The 19,107-nt window shown below is 40.2% G+C and overlaps 1 protein-coding gene across 1 annotated transcript in view; it reads right to left on the bottom strand.

Moving 5' to 3' along the window:
• Window positions 1-19,107, bottom strand: part of ANAPC5 (anaphase promoting complex subunit 5) — a 50,788-nt gene that overhangs the window by 13,249 nt on the left and 18,432 nt on the right. The window contains exons 8-15 of the mRNA XM_037817237.1: window positions 18,122-18,203; window positions 16,700-16,789; window positions 14,971-15,152; window positions 13,799-13,934; window positions 9,918-9,992; window positions 7,945-8,066; window positions 7,350-7,457; window positions 7,124-7,271 (exon numbers count right to left, since the gene is read on the bottom strand). Coding sequence (XP_037673165.1) covers window positions 7,124-7,271; window positions 7,350-7,457; window positions 7,945-8,066; window positions 9,918-9,992; window positions 13,799-13,934; window positions 14,971-15,152; window positions 16,700-16,789; window positions 18,122-18,203 — 943 coding nt within the window. The remainder of the gene's footprint in view (window positions 1-7,123; window positions 7,272-7,349; window positions 7,458-7,944; window positions 8,067-9,917; window positions 9,993-13,798; window positions 13,935-14,970; window positions 15,153-16,699; window positions 16,790-18,121; window positions 18,204-19,107) is intronic.

The following is a 19,107-nucleotide window of genomic DNA, read 5'->3' as shown; positions in this document are numbered from 1 at the left end:
AAAATTGAAGTATAGACTATAAGCTTTATATCAATGTTAAATTTCCTAAACTGGAAAACTGTACTTAAGGTGAATACATAAGTGAACATCCTTATTCTTGAGGAATACACATGGCAATATTAAGTGTTCAAGGAACATGATGTATACAACCTACACTCAGGTGTTCAGAAAATGGATTGTAAACAGCTATAGAACAGATAGATGGATAGACAAATAGATGGATCAAGAGACTGATGGTGAGATAGAATGATCAGCAAATGTGGCAAAATGTTAAAATTGGTAGACCTGGGTATCTGGGAGGATTATGTCGGAGTTTTCCAAATAGGGTTTGTATTATTTTTGCTAACTGTATTGTAAGTGAAAGTATTTCAAAATAAAATTTTTAAAACAAGGTATACAGGAGAACCTAAGATGGTGGCTAGGTGAGACAAGGTAAAAAAACACCTCCGTGAAAAATACTAGATAAAAACCAGAAAGTGACCCAGAACACCACTACCAGCAATGCACCAGGGAACTCCTGGTTTCACTAAATCCACAGGGAACGTGCTTTTGGTGAAACCAGGAGCCTGCATTCTGAAATGAGTGAGTGAGCCGGCTGAAAGTCCCACGGCTGTGCTGCAGTGTGGGGAAATGGTGGACTGGCGTTTGGAGACGGACTAGTTCTTTAAAAAGAAAAAAAGCCTGGGAGTGGCTGCAGATATTATGGGGAGAGCCACACAGTGAAGCATAGTGGGAGCGGGCTGGGCTAATGCCTCGGTGTCTGGTGTGGAGGATACCCCTTCCCACACCCGCTGCTGATTGTCTCGAGACCACAGGAGCAGAGGGGAGCCAAAAGGAGAAAAAAAACCGCATTCCTTGCAGCCATGTCCCCAGCAGACTGGGGATGCTCCAGCCCGGAGCCAGACCCACAGCCCAGAGCCGCACCAAGAAACCCAGTGTGACAGGGAATCTTTCCCGCAGCAATACACACAAGCCACAATATCAGCCGTGGACAGTGGCCTTTAATACACCCACGGCTGATTGTCCCAGAGCTGGGAGGGCGGAGCTGTGTGAAAAAGGGGAAGTTAACGAGTCCCATTCAACCATCTTTGAAGCGGGCTGGGAACGCCCCTCCACGGCCCGGTGACCCAGGGCTTCCCTGGAGGCCGGCGCACACTAGTGACGTGGTGCGGCCCTCCCTCAGCAGAGGTCCTGGAAGAGCACAGCTGGGAAGGGGGAACCGCTCGGAAATCCCAGGGACCCTACGCAAATACCAAGGACATGTGGGTTAGGGCAGAGACAATCGGTAAAAGACTGAAATGAAGGCTTAGGCTCCTGCAACAGCCTTAAATCTCCGGGAACACTTGGGAGGTTTGATTATTAAAGCTGCCCTGCCTGCCTAACCACCCAGACACACGCCCCCACATTCAGGGCGGACAGCACCAGCAACACACCCAAACTTGGTGCACCAACTGGACCCCATAAGAATCAGACCCCCACACACCAAAGACAAAGTGGTTGAGAACTGACTTGAGGGGAATAAGTGACTCGCGGACGCCATCTGCTGGTTAGAGAAAGTGTACGCCACCAAGCTGCAGGTCTGTCAAATTAGGGATCAAGTAAAGCAAATGCCAAGAGGCCAAAAACAACAAAAAATCTTAAAGCATATGATAAAACCAGACGATACGGAGAACCCAAACCAAAACACCCAAAACAAAAGATCAGAAGACACACAGTACTTGGCACAATTAATCAAATAATTACAGACAGGCAACAAGAGCATGGCTCAGGATATAAAGGACATGAAGAAGACCATGGCACAGGATATAAAGGATATAATGAAGACCCTAGAAGAGCATAAAGAAGAAATTGCAGGAGTAAATAAAAAAATAGAAGATCTTATGGAAATGAAAGAAACTGTTGGCCGAATTAAAAAGACTCTGGATACTCATAATACAAGATTAGAAGAAGTTGAACAACAACTCAGTGTCCTAGAAGTCCACAGAACAGAAAATGAAAGAACAAAAGAAAGAATGGGTAAAAAAATAAAAAAAATCGAAATGGATCTCAGGGATATGATAGATAAAATAAAACGTCCAAATTTAAGACTCATTGGTGTCCCAGAAGGGGAAGAGAAGGGTAAAGGTCTAGAAAGAGTATTCAAAGAAATTGTTGGGAAAAACTTCCCAAACCTTCTACACAGTATAAATACACAAAGCATAAATGCCCAGCAAACTCCAAATAGAATAAATCCAAATAAACTCACTCTAAGACATATTTTGATCAGACTGACAAATACTGAAGAAAAGGAGCAAGTTCTGAAAGCAAGAGAAAAGCAATTCACCACATACAAAGGGAACAACATAAGACTAAGTAGTGACTACTCAGCGGCCACCATGGAGGCAAGAAGGCAGTGGCATGACATATTTAAAACTTTGAGAGAGAAAAATTTCCAACCAAGAATACTTTATCCAGCAAAACTCTCCTTCAAATTTGAGGGAGAGCTTAAATTTTTCACTGACAAACAAATGCTGAGAGATTTTGCTATAAAAGACCTGCCCGACTTCAGATACTAAAGGGAGCCCTACTGACAGAGAAAAAAGCCGAGGGACTTCATCACCAGTAGATCAGTCCTATAAGAAATGCTAAAGGGAGTTGAGCAGGCTGAAAGGAAGGGACACTAAACAATTGACTGAAACTACATGAAGAAATAAAGGGTACCACTAAAGATCACATGGTAAATATAAATACCAATACTACTATATTTTTGATTTGTAACTCCACTATTTACTTCCTACAGGATCTAAAATACATAAACTGTAATGATAAATCAGTGGTTTTGGACTCAATGTAAAATAGGTAATTTTTGACAAGAACTACATAAAAGTGGGGGAATGAGGGTGTACAGGATCATAGTTTATGTGTCATATTGAAGTTAAGTTGGTATCAAAGAAAAACAAGATTGTTATAGATTTTAGATGTTAAATTTAAGCCCCACGGTAAACACAAAGAAAGTATCAGAGAATACGATCATAGTGATGAAAAGTAGAGTAGGGGTTCCGAGAAGTGGGGGAAGGGGCAACACAGACTTAAGAAATGAGTGTAGGGTTTCTGTTTGGGGTGAAGGGAAACTTCTAGAAATGGATGGTGGGAAGGTGATAGCATTGCAACATTCTAAATGTGATTAATCCCACTAATGGAATGCTAGGGAGGGGGTGGAATGGGAAGATTTAGGTTGTATATATGTTTCCACAATAGAAAAAAAAAAAAAGAAGAAGAAGACATTCTAAATAGATGACAATTAAATGCCAAGGATGATCCTGGATGGGATCTGAGGATGGAGGAGAGGAGGCTCAAAGGGACACAGATGGGACATAAGGAAAAAAAAAAAAAAAAGGAAATATAGAATGTAAGCTTTGTATCAAGGTTGAATTTCTTGAACTTCTTAGCTGCGTTTAATGGGATTGCATAAAAGAATGTTCTTGTTCATGGGAAATGTATATGTGAATTATATTGTTTTTTCAAGGATGTGTGCAGCTTGCTCTCGTATATTCAGAAGACAGAGCAATAGATGATGGATGATAGGGAGGGAGAGAGGGAAGGAGGGAAAGAAAGAAAGAAATGGTGGTGTGACGGGATGTTAAAGGTGGTGGACCGGGGTATCAGGGAAGGGGGCTCGGGGTATGCTGGAGTTCTATGTATGGGGTTTGTACTGTTTTTGCAACTGTTCCTGTAAGTTTGAATTTATCTCAAAATAAAATTTCTTATTTAAAAAAAAGGTATATAATAAACAACAAGAGAATTAAAATGGTACACTGGAAAATAACTACATAACACCAAAGAAGGCAGTAATGGAGGAACTAAGGGACAAAAAAGAAATAAGGCTAACACAAAATGGTAGAAGTCCTTCTTTATCAGTAATTACATTAAATGTAAATAAATTAAACTCTACAATTAGAAAGCTGAGATTGATGGAATGGATTAAAATATCAATCCACCTATATGCTGTCTACAAGAGACTCATTTTAGATTCAAATATACAAATAGGATGAAACTGAAAGGACAGAAAAGGTATCCCATGCAAACAGTAACCAAAGGGGATAGACTTTAAGTGAAAATTTTTACAAGAGACAAAGAAGGATGCTGTATAATAACAGAAGGATCAGTTCATTAAGATAAAACGATTAGAAACATATATATACTTAACAGAGCCTCAAAATAGATGAAGGAAAACTGAATTGAAGGAAATTAGAATTGAAGGGAGAAGTAGACAGTTCTACAATAATAGTTGGAGACTTTAAATACCCCACTTTCAATAATGGATAGAACTAGACAATAGATCAGGAAGGAAACAGAACACTTGAACATTATAAACCATCTAGTCCTAACAGACATATATAGAACACTTCATCAAACAAGAGAATGCATATTTTTGTCAAGTGCATATGGATCATTCTCCAGGCTAGACCATAAGTTAGGCTGCAAAGTAAGGCTCAATAAATTTTAAAATACTGAAATCATACCAAGTATCTTCTCTGGCTCCAATGAAATGAAATTAGAAATCAAGAATAGAAGATATCTGGAATATTCACAAAAATGTGGAAACTAAACAACACATTCTTAACCAAAGGGTCAAAGAAGAACTCACCAAAATACTTTGAGATGAGTGAAAGCAAAGACACAACACACCAAAATTTATGGGCTTGAGTGAAAGCAGTGCTTAAAGGAAATTTATAGTTGTAAATGGCTACATTAAAAAGATCTCAAATCAGTAAGCTAACCCTCCACCTTAAGGAACTAGAAAAAGAGCAAACTAAACCCAAAACTAGAAGAAGGAAGGAAATACTACGGATTAGAGCAGATATAAACAAAACAGAGAATGGAAAAACAATAAAGTCAATGAAACTAAAAGTTGGATCTGGAAAGATCAACACAATTGACAAACCTTTAGCTAGACTGAACAAGAAAAAAGAAAGAAGACTCAAATAACTAAAATCAGGAATAAAAAAAGGGACATCACTACCAACATTACAGAAATAAAAAAGATTATACAAGAATACCATGAACAATTGTATGCTACCCAATTAGATAACCTAGATAAAATGGACAGATTACTAGAAAGACACAAACTATTGGAAGTAGATTGTCTGAATAAACCTGTAACAAGTAATGACATTGAACTGGTAATTAAAAATACTTTCAACAAAGAAAAGCCCAAGACTAAACGGCTTTACTGGTAGATTCAACATTCAAAGAATTAACACCAATCCTTCTCAAACTTTTCCAAAAAAAACAGAAGAAGAGGGAACACGTCCTTAATTCATTCTTTCAGGCCAGCATTACCTGATACCAAAGCCAAACAAAGACATCACAAGAAAAGAATACTACAGACCAATATCCCTTATGAATATTGCAATAGTCAAGTTCACTTGTCAACTTGGCTAGGTTATGGTGTCTGTTGTGTGGTCCAGATTATTACTGATTATTAGGGTATTTTATGGACTTAAATCATTAGTCTGTTGATTGCATCTATGACTGATTGCATCTACAATCAACAAAGGAGATGGCCTTCAGCACAAGAGAAGTCTCACCCAATCAGCTGAAAGTCTTAAAGGGGGCAATGATGATTTTGGCAATAAGGAAGAATCCCCATCTCTACTTCAGCCAGCCAGATTCTTCCAGGCAATTCATCAAAACCTTCGTTTGAGTTCCTCACAGTTACATGAGCAACTAGGGAAATGTAAATCAAAACCACAACGAGATACCACTTTACACCCACCAGGAAGGCTATAATTTAAATATAGAAAGTAACAAGTGTTGACAAGGATGTGGAGAAACTGGAATTCTTGTACACTGCTGGTGGGAATATAAAACGGTGCAGTCGTGGAAAACAGTTGGGCAGTTCCTCAAAACATTAAACACAGAATTATCTTATGACCCAGGAATTCCACACCTAGGTATACACCCAGGAGAACTGTAAACAGGTATGCAACAAAAACATGAATGTTCAGAGCAGCATTATTTATAACAGTTAAAAGGTGGAAAAACAATTCAAATGGTCACCAACAGACAGACAGATAACAAAATGTGGTCACATAACTATTCAGCTATAAAAAGGAATGACGTTTTGCTCCATGCTGAAACCATTATGCCGGGTGAAAGGAGCCAGTCACAAAAGGCCACATACTGTATGACTGCATTTATATGAACTATCCAGAAGAGGCAACTCCACAGAGACAGGAAGTCATGTCTGTCAGGGGCTGGGGGAAGGAGGAATGGGAGTGACTGCTTAATAAGTGCAGCCCTTCTTTACAGGGTGATGAAAATATTCTGGAATTAGATACTGATGATGGTTCACAACCTTGTGAATATACCAAAACCCAACTAAACTGTAAACTTTGAAATGGTTAAAATGGTAAATATTACAGTATATGAATTTTATTTCAATTAAAAAAAAATCACTGGGAAAGCTGCTAAGGAACCAAATTCCTAGGCTTTGCCCTCGAGATTCTGACTCAGTGGGTCTAAGGCAAGGGCCAGTAGCATATTTTTCTTAAATCTTTCCAAGTGATTCTAATGTACAGGCAGATTGTGCAACCTGTGCTTTAGTTAATAAATCCCTCCAGTGAGTTTAAAATTATTCATTCATTCATTCAAGGAAATATTTATCGAAAGCCTTTTATGTATTAGCTCTTACTAGACACCATGGGATACAGCAGCGAAAAAACAAAGATTTCCTTCCTTCATAGCATTTACATTCTACTGTGGGAGACAGAAAACAAATAAAAAATCCAATTTGATTTCCAAAAAAAACTTCTAATGAACACACGAATTCCTCATTCCTTTATTTGCCACCTTGTTAAATTAAGCGATGCTGGGTGCCAGCTCACCAGTAACATGACGCAAGCCTCCTCCCTAAAAGGTGAGACCCCCTTACTAAACAACTTGGTAAAGCCAGTGCCACTGGGCAGTGCCAGCTTGTCACCAAGTCCACAACGCCACAGACTTCCTGGGAAGGCTTTCATATGGAGACTACATTTCCAGACTTCAATGGCAAGGAGCGAAAGCTCATTAGATTTTTTCAAACCCAAACTCACCAGTTCTTGAGAACAAATATGTGCTATAAAAACAGAGATCGGCTTACCTGGGCAAAAGCCAAGTTAAGCACTGTTTCGGAGGCCAAATACTGTAAGCGGTACTCCTTCGAGAGGGCTAGAGCCTGCAGGAGGACGGGCAGCGCGATGGTTGGGGAGGAGGAGCGCCAGTACAGCTCTGCCACTGCCAGCAGGACACTGAGAGCAAAGAGAAGCTGGGATGAAAACAGCCAACCTGAGGCAATGTCTGCATCAGATGCAAGCGACCAGGCTTACCTAATCACCATTTCTGTATTTTTAATTTTCTGACAACGAATCAACAGCTTTTGTAAAAGCTTGTGTGCCTCTGACATCTGGTTCTGAGCTTGTAGTACAATTGCTTTTCTGTAACAGAAACAAATAAATACCAGTGATTACGCTAATGCTCCATAACAGTTAAAACTATGGTCACTTTTCGGGTTAGAATCCCCATCTCCTCAATCAGACTGCAAACCCTGCAAGGGGAAGTACTCTGTCTAATATAATTTTAATTATAAGAAAAAAAAACACCGTATACGTGTGTGCACGAATGCATATATACTTGCAAGAATGTGTTTGTATATTAACAGTCAAACATATACACACATTCACACACACATGGATGCAAGAAAAAATTCTGGAATTACAGAGTCCAGAATGTTAGTGATGCTCTCTGGGTGATATTTTATTTTGCTTATCTGTATTTTTTTATTTCCTGTAATAAAATGTTTTTTTCCCTAAGCTAAAATAAATAAATTAATAATGACCCATTCACAAACTATTACACATACATAAAAACAAAACCATTTAAAAAGTACTTCATTTTGGGATTGGAGTTTTCAAAGTTTCTTACCTATATACACCCTCTATGCTATTAAGAGCTGTGATTCCTGCAACAAGTGAATCAGCCAAATGATATTTGCCATCATTCATTGCTCTGTCAAACTGTATTTTCTGATCACATAGCATCCATAACTAATAATAAGAAAAAAAGAAAAAAAATGGCATATGTTCACCTTATTACTCAATGGAGATACAAAGGTATTTTGGCTTGTTTAACAAATATCCTTAGAACTGTTCACCCGCATTCTTTTTCATTTTATATTTAAAACTTTTTGTCTAAAATATTTCAAGCACATGAAAAAGCAGACAGAATAAAATAACAAAGTGAACCAATCACCGACTTTGTCAAATCACATTTTGCTATATTTACTTCAGATACTATTAGATAATATTGAGGTCCCCATGTTTCTTTCACAAATTCCACTCTCCTCTCTCCTTTTCCAAAGTAAGCACTTAATATTTATCATTCCCATGCATATATACTTATACAGAAACAACATATAATATTATTTGTGTTTTTAAGCTTTGTATAAAAAAATCACTTTGTGTATGCAACTTTTGTCTTTTGCCATCTTGCTTTTTTAGCACTACATTATTTTTCTGAGACTTATACATGTTTATACAAGTAGTTCAAGTTTATTCATTTTAACTGAACAGTTTTCAATTATATGAATAAGAGGCAATTTCTCTATTCTCATGTCTATGGGTATTGAGGTAGGACCTGATTTTTCACTCTTACGGACAACATTGCAATCAATACTCACACAGCTCTCCTTGTGCATGGGTATATAGACTGCGTTATCTAGCCACCAGTGGAATTGCTGGGTTGGGGGAGCATATGCATCTCCAACTTTAATACACAGCTCACTTGTTCTTCAAATGGGTTCTGCAAGTTTCCACTCCCCACCAATAGCTGTGACAGAACCCACTGTTCCTCCTCGCCAGCACGTGGTGTCACTATCAATCTGATGAATCTGAAATACCTCATTAAGGTTTTAATTTGCATTTCTCTGATTACCAGTCAGGTTGTGCATTGTGCCATATATTTATTGGCATGAATGTTTCTTCTCTGAACTGTGAATAAAATGAGTCATTTTCTTTTTTTTACTGTGCCCCCTTTTTAAAAACATTTGGAACTGTAACCAAAACTACCCCACCACATTAGCACTACCACAGAGCCACCAGGGACTCTTCCTTCCCACAGCCTCCCTGGGTTTGTTTTCTATCATCCCGTTCGTCTGCTGGCCACCTTCCTGTCTGGAAACTTTGAATCCAGATCACAGCCTGCTGAATGGCGGAATGAGGTCCCGGCACAGCTTCCCACGCGAGGGGCTCTCACGCCATATTCAATGACAGCCTCAAGACCAGCATCAGGAGATTCCCAGGCTGGGCGGCTCTTATAAGTTCAAATTCCCTAACCCACTGAAGACTAAACTTGGTAAGGAAAGGTAGAAAAAGGGACCTCTTGAAACAGCTTTCTGAGCACCATCAGAAATGGAAACTAGTGCAACAAGGAAGAGAGGGTCTTGGACTGCATTATAAAGTTCATTCTCTCTGGGTAGGATAATTCCCAAAAAGTTATTCAATTTTGAGAGGCAAAGATTAGAATTGCCAAGTGAGAGACAGAACAAAACTGAGACATAATTCTTGATCTACCCAAGGATATTGATGATTTCTTTTCATATTCTCATACAATTAAAAGATATTAGAGATTCTAACTTAAAGCTATGAAGGCAAGGGAAAAAAAGTACTCTACTTTAAATCTTTCCTCAGAACTTATTTCTCAGCTTTCATACCTGAACAACAGCTTACTCACAGTCTCTCACCCTCTCATGTTGACCTCAATGCACAGATGTTGCAAAAAAAGGAACCAAGACACGAGAAATTGAAGGAAGACTCTAAAATATCTTGTTGTTGGTGTGACAATACAGTGGAAACAGTCTTTTCAGAAGTAAATCTCATGCCATGCAAAAGGCAGGTTACCTGGGCATGCTGACTGCTGGGTGGGAATCGTTCCTTCAAGTGCTTTAACACTTCAGAAGCTGCAGCAAAACAGCCCTAAAAGAGAGGGACACCATTTGATTAGCACCCCTGTGTCAAAACCGCATGGCTGACAACCCAAGTCCACTGACAGATGACCAGTTAAACAGGAGGTGGCATTTCTGTACAACAGAGTATTATTCAGCCTTAAAAAGGGATGAAGTTCTGATACATGCTGCGACGTGGATAAACCTTGAAAACATTATGCAGAGTGAAGGAAACCAGGCACAAAAAGATAGATATATGATTCTACTTTTATAAAATATCTAGAATATGCAAATTCTTAGAGACAGAAAGTAGACGAGAGGCTACCAGGGGCTGGGGTTAGGGGGATTGGGGAGTGATTCCTCAATGGGTGCAGAGTTTCTGTTTTGGGTGATAAAAAAGATTTGGTAATGCATGGTGGTGATGGTAGCACAACACTGTGAATGTAATTAATGCCACCGTATTGTACATTTAAAAATGGTTAAAATGGCAAATATTACAGCATATATGTTTCCACAATTTTTTTTAAAACTGGCTGCACCACACACAAGGATGCTGACGTGATTCACCTGTTCTTGGTGCAGAAACTTGGAAAAAAAAAAAAATAGGCACAGAGTATCATATTTCAAGAGGCTACTCTTTTTAGGGTTGAGTATAATTTTTTTTTCCTTTATTGAAAAAGAAAAATCCAGAAATACAATTTTTTTGAACTTTTTAAAATTACATATATAATACATGCTCACTCTAGAAGAAACTTACAAAATAATGCAAATAATACATGTGAAGAAAATACATGTAAAAAAAAGACAAGACAAATTACTTTTAATCTGATAAAAGAAAATCACAGTTAACGTTTTAATCATCTCTCCCTCTAGACTTTTTAATGCACACATACATAAAAAATATATAAATATTCCCAAAACAGCTATACATACTATTTTTGCAAACGGCCTATAACACTGCCTACCACACGGCAGACACTCAGTAAATATTTTTTGAATGAATGAATCCTTCCAGTGTTAATAAACGCAAATCTATATCATTATACTACATGAGGAGGTAAATAAATTACAGCACACCCAAATAACGTCCTAGCTTTGGTTATCTGGGTTGTTTCCAATTTTTCTCCTTTTAAAAAATGCCACAATGAATATCCTGGTGCATCCCTTTTTGCATACTTGTCCAATGATTTCCTGAAGATAAAACCCGAGAAGAAGTGTTGAGCCAAATGATAAGTATTCTAAGTCCTTGGACGCATATTCCTAACTTGCCCCGTGGAAGTACTTCCACACCAGAACTCTACAGCCTTTTCCTCCCCCAGGACTGAGCATTTTATCCTTTTTGATTGGTGGGACTGCTAATTCCCTGCTTCAACTGGAATTTCTTTGATTGACTAGCATGAAAGATTCATGCTTATTGGCCACTTATACTTTTCCTGTGAATACTTGGTTCATGCCTTTTTTACATTTTTATATTGCTGGGAGGTTTATCTTTATCTTAATGATCTCCAATTTGTTCCCATACTTTGATTAGGGAACCCGTCTTCTGTCTATACAGTTCAGTTAGACCTCAAGTGAACTTTTATTCAAAGTGAGTAAATGAAAATTGCATTGAATCACAATGAAAGATCATGATTAATCTCTTTATTTTCATTTTGCTTTAAACTAGTCAGTCATGCCAATTATTTCATGAGTGTCCCAGAGAGCTGAGAGAGTGGCTATAGGTGGCTTGTCACACCTTCAGGCCAAGTAGAATGAACAGCGCCCCCAGTGCAGTATCCCCAACACATTCCCATCTTGACCCCACCATTCCTAAAGCAAGAAGAGGAATGACATAAGATGAACCAGAATTAAAGAGCAAAAAGAGGTGGCTGGCTTAGAGGAAGACTTTACTCTACCCTCTGAGTGGCAGGAGGAAGCTGAGAAACAGTGGCTCAGAACCCCCTAACTTCTTATAGGCAACACCAAGCCCAAATCTGGCAGACCATAAAACAAAGCACAGTATCCACTTTTCTTGGAAATCAGTTTCAGAACCCAATTCTAAATACACACAAAGGAAAAAAGAGCAAATGAAGACTCAGGATGAAGCTGCATTTTCACAGTTGTCCAACCTGAATTTCACAGGTGCAGATCTAACTTGTAAAATTAAAAATTGATCTATATAATACCCAAAGGAACTGAAAAGAGGGACTTAATGAGATAAGTATACATCAATGTTCACAGCAGCATTATTCACAACAGCCAAAAGGTGGAAACAGCCCAAGTGTCCATCAACTAATAAACGGACAAAATGTGGTCTATCTATGCAATGGAATATTATTCAGCCATAAAAAGGAATGAAGTTCTGTTACATGCCATGGGGATGAACCTTGAAGACATCATGTTGAATAAAATAAATGAAACAGATATTATATGATTCCACTTATATGAACTATCTAGAATAAGCAAATTCTTAGAGGAAAAGTAGATTAGAGGTTAAGGGGCACAGAGTTTCTGTCTGGAGTGAAAAAATGTTTTAGTAATGGATGGTGGTGATGACGGTGATACAATATTATCAATGTTAATTAATGCCACTGAGTTGCCATGCTTAAAAATGGCTCAAATGGCAAGTTTTATGTTATATAAAAATAATGGTTGATTCTAAAACTAGAAACATTCATTGATGTATTTCCCAAACTGCTCCACTCAGCCATGGCACTAGGAAAGGAAGACACGCCACATTAAAGCTGTTCCAGTGCCATTAACAAGAGGGGGGGAGGGGGTGTGGTGAGCCACACGCAACATTCCTGGAGGAAAGCAAACAGCAAGTCCCAGCTGGTCCGATGTTTTGATGTTAGAAAGCTTGGGCGATCCTTCCCAGGCGCAGGAAGAGAGCAGCTGATAAAATCACATCTGGAAATCATCAGCCATAACTCATCTCATAGTCCACATCCTTCTACACCGTTTTATACAGCTATTTAAAGGATTGTAAAGTTGTAGAGTTTGCTTAATAGAGGGAAGTATTTGTAGACTTCTAAAAGGAGTGGAAACCACCCAAAGATCTTTAGGCTGCAAGTTAGGGAAAACTGAGTGTTATGATGCAAGCTAACAATAATGAATATGGTAAAAAGGTGAAGAAAAGTAATAGGATGGAGGAAACTTAACTCAAGGCAGTGTTTAGTAGATAGAGGGCCTTTCCCATGAAAGATGATCTTTTTGAGTAATGGGGAGAGAAAGCTTAGAGAAGTTCAAGAAACCCTTTCATCAGTCCCCTCTAAACAGAATCATGGAAAATAAATGAGGCTGTAAGCCAAGGTTATGTCCAATTCCCACCGCCCTTGTTTGGAGTCACCCAGGTTTGGACTGAAGCTCTGCCTCTGATGTTCACTGGCTGTGGGCAGAAGACTTGCCTCCCTGGAACTCAGTATTTTGTTCTGTGAAATTTTAATAAAACTAACCTCACAGGGCGACCATAAGGAGTCAGTAAGGTAACGCATGTGAAACACTGAACACAGGGCCTGGCACAAAACAAATGTACAGCAAATGCTGGCCACTACATTAGCTGGGCTTTTCTTATGCTCTCCCACCCCTGTAACATACACACACCTCAACCACCTCAATCTGGAAGACTTTTTTTGTTCCATTTGTTACATGGCAGTGGCCAACTCTCTTATTCTCTTCACTGATGCCAAAAAAGGGCCTTGCAGACCCCATACTCAGTCCATTTCCGCGGGTGGGATTTCATTCTTGCAGCCATGTCCACCCAACCCAACCTGTCCAAGACACAAGGGGCAAGCACCAGAGAAAACAATGGCAGAGCCTCCACTGTCCAGGGGCACGGGGGCTCGGCCAGCTGCCTACCTGCTCTGCGTGGAGCTCTGCGAGGTGGCAGAGTGCGACAGCAAACGACTCTGTGTTGTTCTGCTGCACGCCCGCGTTCACCGACTCCAGGCTGTTCATACTCAGCAGCATCTGGGCTTGCTGAAGGGCCATGGTGCTGCGGGAGGAGAAGGGACAGGACTGACCTTTGCCCAGCAAGCAGAGTAGAAACGGAAGGAAGTTGAGCCCCTCTCCAGGCTCCGGCTCTGTGCGAACAGTGACCTGCCAATGCCCACTCTCCTGACGTGTGGCCTCAAAAGAAATGCAGTATCTATGGCACAAATGGGAGCTCCGAGGCCCAAGCCCCATCCCACCCTCCACCCACCCCCAGAAGTCCATGTGGTCACAGCATGTCAATTAGGTTTCACGGGTAAATTCAGACCCAACGCCATCCTGGCACCAGCTGATCTAGCAATGTGAGCAGCTGCCAGCACCCACAGCTGTTTCAGACCACACCGTGCCAAAATCAGAAGCACAAAAACAAGGCTGGTAAAACAAGCACTTCCTTTTATTATTGAATTCCTAGAAATAGCAAATTGGCTAGGTGGGAGGTGAAGCAGGGACAGGGCCCAAGAATTTAAAATCTGCTTCAGAAGGTTATTTCCAAGCTAAAGGAAGCTAAATGGAAAAGCAATCACAAGGCTGGAGATATGCCAGAGAAAACACCGGGTTAACAGGGATGCAACTTCTTTTACACCACAGATTTGGGGTTTGGGGGCGATACAGAGCATGTGTCCAGCAAACAAGATGAGGGTTTTTTTTTCCTCAAAGCACAGACTCGGGAACTTGGAGTCAGATGACTTGGCTTTGAGTCCTGGCTCTGTCCCTTGTTAATACAGTTATGATCTTGGGCTGATCAGATGTGTCTAACCTCAGTTAGTCACCCTATAATACAGATAGTCCACCAGGCACCTCACAGAGCAGTGGAGAGGAGTAAATAAGAAGGCACACGGGGAGAACGAGGCAGTCTGGGCAAGACACAAAACTAGTTTTTAAACTATATTTTATTTAATCCTCTGCATGAACTTCCATCAAAGGATGTGTGTAGGAGGGGAGCATTTATGCATTTGGCCCTTAGACCCAGTTTACTAGCTTCTGCTTCGCTGTGAGAGGACTCCCGGCCTTGTAGCCCACTGCCCTGTTGGAAGACCCACCTGCGGCCGTACAGCCTCCAGATGGCCGTCTTCTGGGCGATGCTGATGTCGATGAGCTCTGACAGGCTGTGCTTCCAGTGCAGGAGGTCGGAGTCCTTCAGGGCATCCATCAGTTTGTGTGCTGTCTTCCCAGCAAAAGCTCTCTGCTGAACTAGGGACTGTATTCCCAGGGAGGCCAGGTACTAGGGGGACAGACCCACAATCCAACAGAGAGATTACATCACTGATATTTTTTTGCTCTTCATAAATTTGGCCTACTTCACATTTCAGCATGGGCACAGTGACGGCACCATTGTATGCAGAAAACAGCCGCAGCCTGATCCCCGGCTTTAATCTGAGATATGTTCCTGAAAAGCTGGGGCTGAATGAGAGGCTGATGTTACACATGCTGGAAAGAGCCAGGGCTTTGGATCTAGTCAGGCCTGGACTTAACTGCTGCCTCTGCCACTTCCTGTGCGACATGGGGCCATTCATTCAGCTTCCTAGCCAAGCCTCACCTTCCTCATCTATAAAATGGGGATCAAACCCACCACGAAGAATTGTTGTAAGGATGAAATGAAATAATAAGGGTACACACAGTGCTGGACATATAAAGGAGATAAAAAAAAAAATGATGCCTACTATGAGCAACAAATGATCTTTTCATTAACTTCTGGTATAATTTTCAAGAACGAAACCTCAATGAAAAGAAGTCAGCTTAAATGTATAACAATAACTGTACTTAAGCAGTCTGTCATTAATTTCAAGAAGCCACCTGCTTTTGTCATTATAATCAATTCTGTACATCTAAGTTTCCTTTCCCAGAAGTGAGTCAAATGGACAATCTACAGACTTCCCCCCTTATTTAAAAAGTATACATGTTAAATTATTACTCACGGTTACTTTCAATTTTCCGGACTTTGTAGCAAACTTTATGAGATAGAATGCTTAAACAGCCCCCTGCCTGTGGTCCAGTTTTTTAGATGTTTTTGGGACAGAAGAAGGTGCTTTATGCAAGAGTAACCTAGATTCTAACAGCTATTACTCCTTCAAATGTGGGCAAGGCCTTTTCAATACCCCTCAGCATATGTTTCAAAGGTTTAGTCATTGAGGACTATAATTTAGGCCCTTTCCTATCATTCAAAGTGAGAAATGACAGGCCTGCCCATCAGGTTTTCTGTTCCCAGGTTTTGTTCATAGTTTATAACAGGGATGGGCAATCTTTTTCTGTAAAGGGCCAGACAATAAATAATTTAGGCTTTGCAAGCCATATTAAGTCTCTGTCACATCTTCTTCTTTTCTTTTTTCCCAACCATATAAAAATGTAAAAAACACTCTGAGCTTGAGGGCCACACAGCATAAAGAGGCAGGCAGAAAACCAGAATTGCCCCATAGGCTGCAGTTTGCCAAACCATGGTTTAAAAAAACGTCTTACCTAAAATTTTTCTAAGTGAATATGTGCTAAGCTAATGTAGATCAATAAACTACACAAACATCTCTTGTCAAACTGATAAGTGGAACTTCTGCAGATGTTAACAGGATAAAGGAAGGGGGATGAATCTATCAAACAGAATTCAGTGGTTTGATTAATAATTAAGGCCATATGAAACTAGCAAGAATAAAGCCACACCTTGAAATACCTACTCTAAATCTGTATTATTGACTTATTCCAAAATTGAGTGAAAAGAGAGACAAAGGCGTTTTTTAAAAACCATTTCTTTAACCAATCTCACAGAAAGGGGAGTCTTACCGGTAACCCAAAATGTACTGCTTTCTTCACAGAATGCTCCAGCAGAACATAGCTATCAGCCCTCTTCTGCCCCAGCACATAAAGCCAGCTCTGGTAAGAGAAATCATCAAAATAAATCATGACAGTGAGGAAAGCTAATGTTCATCTGAAAAATCAATGTGGACATAAGAATTAAGAACTACCAAGGGACAGAGTCTGTGCAATAGGAACAGGGTTTCTGTTTGGGGTCGTGAAAACGTCTTGGTGATGGTGGCAATGGTAGCACAACATTGGGAATATAATCAATACCACTGAAGTGTATACTTAAAAATGGCAAAAATGAGAAATTTTTTAATGTTTTTAATTTTTTAATGTTAAGAGATAAAATAAATCCTCTAAAATACTCTCAGGAATTATGAACCTAAGTGAAAGCTGAAATAAACAAGCGATTGATTGTTTCACCACTGACAGCAGTGAGTGGCAACTGTTCCAGAAAAAAAGCATAAAGTAAAAATGGCCTTTAATTGAAAAGCTGAGATTCCTAGATGATTGTTAAGTGAGTTCCGTGTTCTCCTCCTATTTGGGGCTTATGCTTTGACAGGGCGTCTCACCCAGTTACGTGTGCCGGTTTGTATATTTATGACCCCCAGAAAAAGCCATATTCTTTAATGCATTCTTGTGGGGAAGATGTATTAGTGTGGACTGGGTTGGAACCTATAGGTTCAGTGTCCATAGAGATGTGACCCACCCAACTGTAGGTGATGACTCCGACTGGATAATTTCCATGGAGGTATGGCCCCACCCATCCAGCAAGGGCCTTGTTTAGTTTACTGGAGCACTATACAAGCTCAGACAGAAGGAGCTCAGAGGGAGCTGGAGATGAGACAGACATTTTGAAGACGGCCGTTGGAAGCTGATGCAGACATTTTGGAGAACACCATTTTGAAACGCAACCTGGAAGCAAGCAGATGCCAGACACGTGCCTTCCCAGCTAACAGGTTTTCTGGGTGCCAATGGCCTTTTTCCAGTGAAGGCACCTTTGTTGATGGACACTTTATGGCCTTAAGACTGTGACTATGTAAACAAATAAACCTCCTTTATAAAAGCCAGTCCATTTCTGGTATTTTGTATCCTGGCAGCATTAGCAAACTAGAACACCAGGTGTAGCCTATACCATTCTGTTAATGCCAATGTTAAATCAGGAGGTTAAAGGTTTACTTTTTTGCAAGGCCAGTTACATTAAAATTTGTAGACAAGAAATGACCTCAAAGAATAGAAGCCATGAATTAAGAAAGGTAAATAAATACAGGTTGCCTTTCCTAAATTCCCAGGACCACCTAGCTGGTCTCCCTTCACTGCCAAGGACTTTGTTCCACATGCAAAACATCCCAATTAAAATGGACCCTCCCAAAGCAAAACTCCCAGGCACAAGGGCAGCCTCACCAAGCAGTGCTGGAGACACACGTGGTCGTTGGACTCCTGGGCGATCCTAATTGCCTCCTGCAGGGCGAGCTCTGCCTGTTGACTGATGACAGACTGAACATGAACATCCATTAACAATCACAAACACGCACAAGCAGCTAGCAGGAAGTCATCTGCACACAATTCAACCAGGAGCAGACCTCTGAGCTGGAAGTTGTCACTCTTTATGGGTTTACTCTGCAGGGACACTCCCCTCCCCCAGAAGCAGGAAACCAGAGCAATGCAGATGCAAGATGGATCCTTCAAAGGCAGATTTCTATGGGCATGGAGGACTGGCATGAAGGAATGGAATTAAGGGGCATGAAGGAATGAAGGAACAGCTTTGCTTTATCTTAGCCAAGGTTTTTGTTTTGGATTTTCACTACTGAGGAGAAGGGAAAGGAGAGGACACAATTTCTACTTCTCATTGCATTCCCTTTTGCATTTCCATTTTGCACTATTTGAATTTTTCTTACCATCTACATGTTACTTTTATAATTTTTTCAAAACCAGTTTAAAAAACCATTTTGAGAATTCCCACTTGTGAGATTTTTTTTCCCCCCTGTTTATATGGCTCCCCTCCATCTGGAATGTCTCCCACAAGCTCTCAATTTCTCTGGAAATCCAACCCACTATTCCCAGCCCCGCTGAGCTCACTTTAGAAAACTTTCACAGCAATACTATGTACTGCATTTTTCAGTGCCTAATTAATTACTACTGTGTGTCACCCTCTATTTAATCTGTGTTAATTTTATTTCTTCAACTAGTTTATAAACCTGTAGAGCATATGGGCCATGTCTTAAACTATGTGTTTCCCAGTGCAAAGTCACATAATAAAAGTTCTGGAAGTGTTGGTTCACTGAGGATCTCAAAATAGGATCAGAAATTCTGTGGGTGCTCCTTATTAAAGGAAAAACTTACATAAAGAATTTTCCTCCAACACTAGCATGAGTAATTTTAATTGTAGA

The sequence above is a fragment of the Choloepus didactylus genome, chromosome 23 (assembly GCF_015220235.1).
Source record: "Choloepus didactylus isolate mChoDid1 chromosome 23, mChoDid1.pri, whole genome shotgun sequence".
In the NCBI taxonomy this organism is placed as follows: Eukaryota; Metazoa; Chordata; class Mammalia; order Pilosa; family Megalonychidae; genus Choloepus; species Choloepus didactylus.
This window is presented reverse-complemented; position numbering and strand designations above follow the sequence as displayed.